General features: G+C 45.8%; 2 protein-coding genes across 5 annotated transcripts in view; one reads left to right on the top strand and one right to left on the bottom strand.

Annotated features, from left to right (window-relative positions):
• LOC134097520 (adenosine 5'-monophosphoramidase HINT3-like) overlaps positions 1–623 on the top strand; it is a 14,129-nt gene extending 13,506 nt beyond the window's left edge. The window contains exon 5 of the mRNA XM_062550396.1: positions 1–623. This exon is cut by the window's left edge and continues 1,698 nt beyond it. The gene's annotated coding sequence lies outside the window, so the exon portion shown is untranslated.
• A 758-nt stretch (positions 624–1,381) lies between these two features.
• Positions 1,382–2,500, bottom strand: part of LOC134097521 (syntaxin-11-like) — a 16,806-nt gene continuing 15,687 nt past the window's right edge. For 3 of the 4 annotated variants that reach the window (XM_062550397.1, XM_062550400.1, XM_062550399.1), the window contains one exon: positions 1,382–2,366. In XM_062550397.1, coding sequence (XP_062406381.1) covers positions 2,205–2,366 — 162 coding nt within the window. In that variant the 3' untranslated portion in view covers positions 1,382–2,204. The remainder of the gene's footprint in view (positions 2,367–2,500) is intronic. The other variant, XM_062550398.1, reaches the window with a different exon arrangement.

Raw genomic sequence — 2,500 nt, forward strand, 5'->3', positions numbered from 1 at the left:
CTGCAGTTAAATTATCTGAGCAGCAGCCACACACGTTAAAATTCCGATATAAACGGTAGAGGACTGTATCGTACGATAGACATTTTTCTGTCGTACAACGATATATACCGTGGTATCGCACAGCACTAACCTGAACAGATTCACCTGAATAGACTCACCTGAACAGAGACTCACCTGAACAGACTCACCTGAACACAGACTCACCTGAACACACTCACCTGAACACACTCACCTGAACAGAGACCACAGACTCACCTGAACAGACTCACCTGAACAGACTCACCTGAACAGACTCACCTCAACAGACTCACCTGAACAGAGACTCGTACGGACGCCCTGGAGAGATGCACACTGAGACAGAAACGCCTTGACAACACTACAACCTGCACACGCGCGCACACACACCTACACACACACCTACACACACACACACACACACACACACCTACACACACACCTACACACACACACACACACACACACACACCTACACACACACCTACACACACTCACACTGAGCATTTTCCCTCACGATCTGAAAGCCCTTTGCGTCGGGTCATGAAAGGGAGATGTATTGACAATATACCATGTGCCTCTAAAGACTAGTAATGCACAGTACCTCCTGTGTGTGTGTGTGTGTGAGAGAGTTTGGGGAAAGAGGGGGGGGGGGGGGGGGGGGGGGTTGGTTGGAGGTAAGTGTTTGTGTGTGTGTGTGTGTGTGTGTGTGAGAGTGTGTTTGTGTGTGTGAGTGTGAGTGTGAGTGTGAGTGTGAGTGTGAGTGTGAGTGTGAGTGTGAGTGTGAGTGTGAGTGTGAGTGTGTGTGTGTGTGTGTAGGTGTAGGTGTAGGTGTGTGAGTGTGTAGGTGTGTGTGTGTGTGTTGTAGTCTCTATATGTAGTCTACGGAACCGCCTTCCACTCGACATTAAGACCTCTCCCGCTATCTCCATTTGCAAATCTAGACTGAAAACCAAACTGTTCGCTGATGCCTTTCACTGACCCATCTCACACCTGTGTTCCAGAACCTTCAACCCTATGCTTCTTTTTTGTTTGTTTGTTTATGTTTTTTTTATTATTATTGCCTTGTTTTAATTATTTTAGTTATTTTAATATTTTAATATTTGTTAATTGTATGTGATTTGATAAGCACATTGGGTTACCTTTCTGTGTACGAAATGGGCTATAGAAATAAACCTCCCTGGCCTCTATAGCTGTCACGACCAAACCTTAGCGATTGGGTCGTAAACGGGCCCAGCCAAGGGAAGCATTAACATGGACTCCCATCTCCATTTATTATGTATGTTGGGAATGACTCCCATCTCCATTTATTATGTGTGTTGGGAATGAATGAACTGCAGAAAATCACACTTGTCGAACACCTCCACAATTTTCAATTGCCTCACAATCTCACTTAGTTTTATTGTACATTATTACATACATCAATAATACATTCCCACTTCATCTTATATCTGTTACAAACATCAATCATTTACATTCCTTATCCATGTTGATTCTATTGAACTGAATATATTTATAAGTTATTAGTCGTCCCCAGAGTTATACGTCTGATTGGCCGTTCAGACACACACACACACACACACACTTCCTTCACTTCATTCAGTGTTCCGTGACACACACTTCCTTCAGACTCCTCCCTCCAGCTCTCAGACTTACACACACGCATGAAGCAGCTTGACTCAGGACACACACATTTAGAAAAATGACATTATTTAAACAGACTCACACACACATTAAGACATAATGGCGTTATTTAGACTCACACACATTCATTCACGACCCAATCCCAAGTCCGGTGGAATTCCAGCACATTCTGATGCAGGAGTTTCTCTCTTGTGTGTGTGTGTGTGTGTGTGTGTGTGTGTGTGTGTGTGTTTATCCGGTGGCGTTCTTGTAGCAGGGGAAACAGCCACAGCACATCCTAATGCAGGGGTTCCTCTTGTGTGTGTGTGTGTGTGTGTGTGTGTGTGTGTGTGTGTGTGTGTGTGTGTGTGTGTGTGTGTTTATCCGGTGGCGTTCTTGTAGCAGGGAAAGCAGCCACAGCACATCCTGATGCAGGGGTTCCTCTTGTGTGTGTGTGTGTGTGTGTGTGTGTGTGTGTGTGTGTGTGTGTGTGTGTGTGTGTGTGTGTGTGTGTGTGTGTGTGTGTGTGTGTGTGTGTGTGTGTGTGTGTGTGTGTGTGTGTGTGTTTATCCGGTGGCGTTCTTGTAGCAGGGGAAACAGCCACAGCATATCCTAATGCAGGGGTTCCTCTTGCGGTACTTGATGGCCATCTTGAAGCTCTCGTTGACCCGCAGCAGGTGCTCGTGTGTGGAGACCACGTGATGCTCGATATGGTTCATCATAGGGCCCTGTAGCACACACACACACACACACACACACACACACACACACACACACACACAAGCACACACACAAGCACAAGCACAAGCACATTATTGTTGTGTACATGCGTGTGTGTGTGTGTGTGTGTGTGTGTGTGTGT

Source organism: Sardina pilchardus, chromosome 12, assembly GCF_963854185.1.
Source record: "Sardina pilchardus chromosome 12, fSarPil1.1, whole genome shotgun sequence".
NCBI lineage: Eukaryota > Metazoa > Chordata > Actinopteri > Clupeiformes > Clupeidae > Sardina > Sardina pilchardus.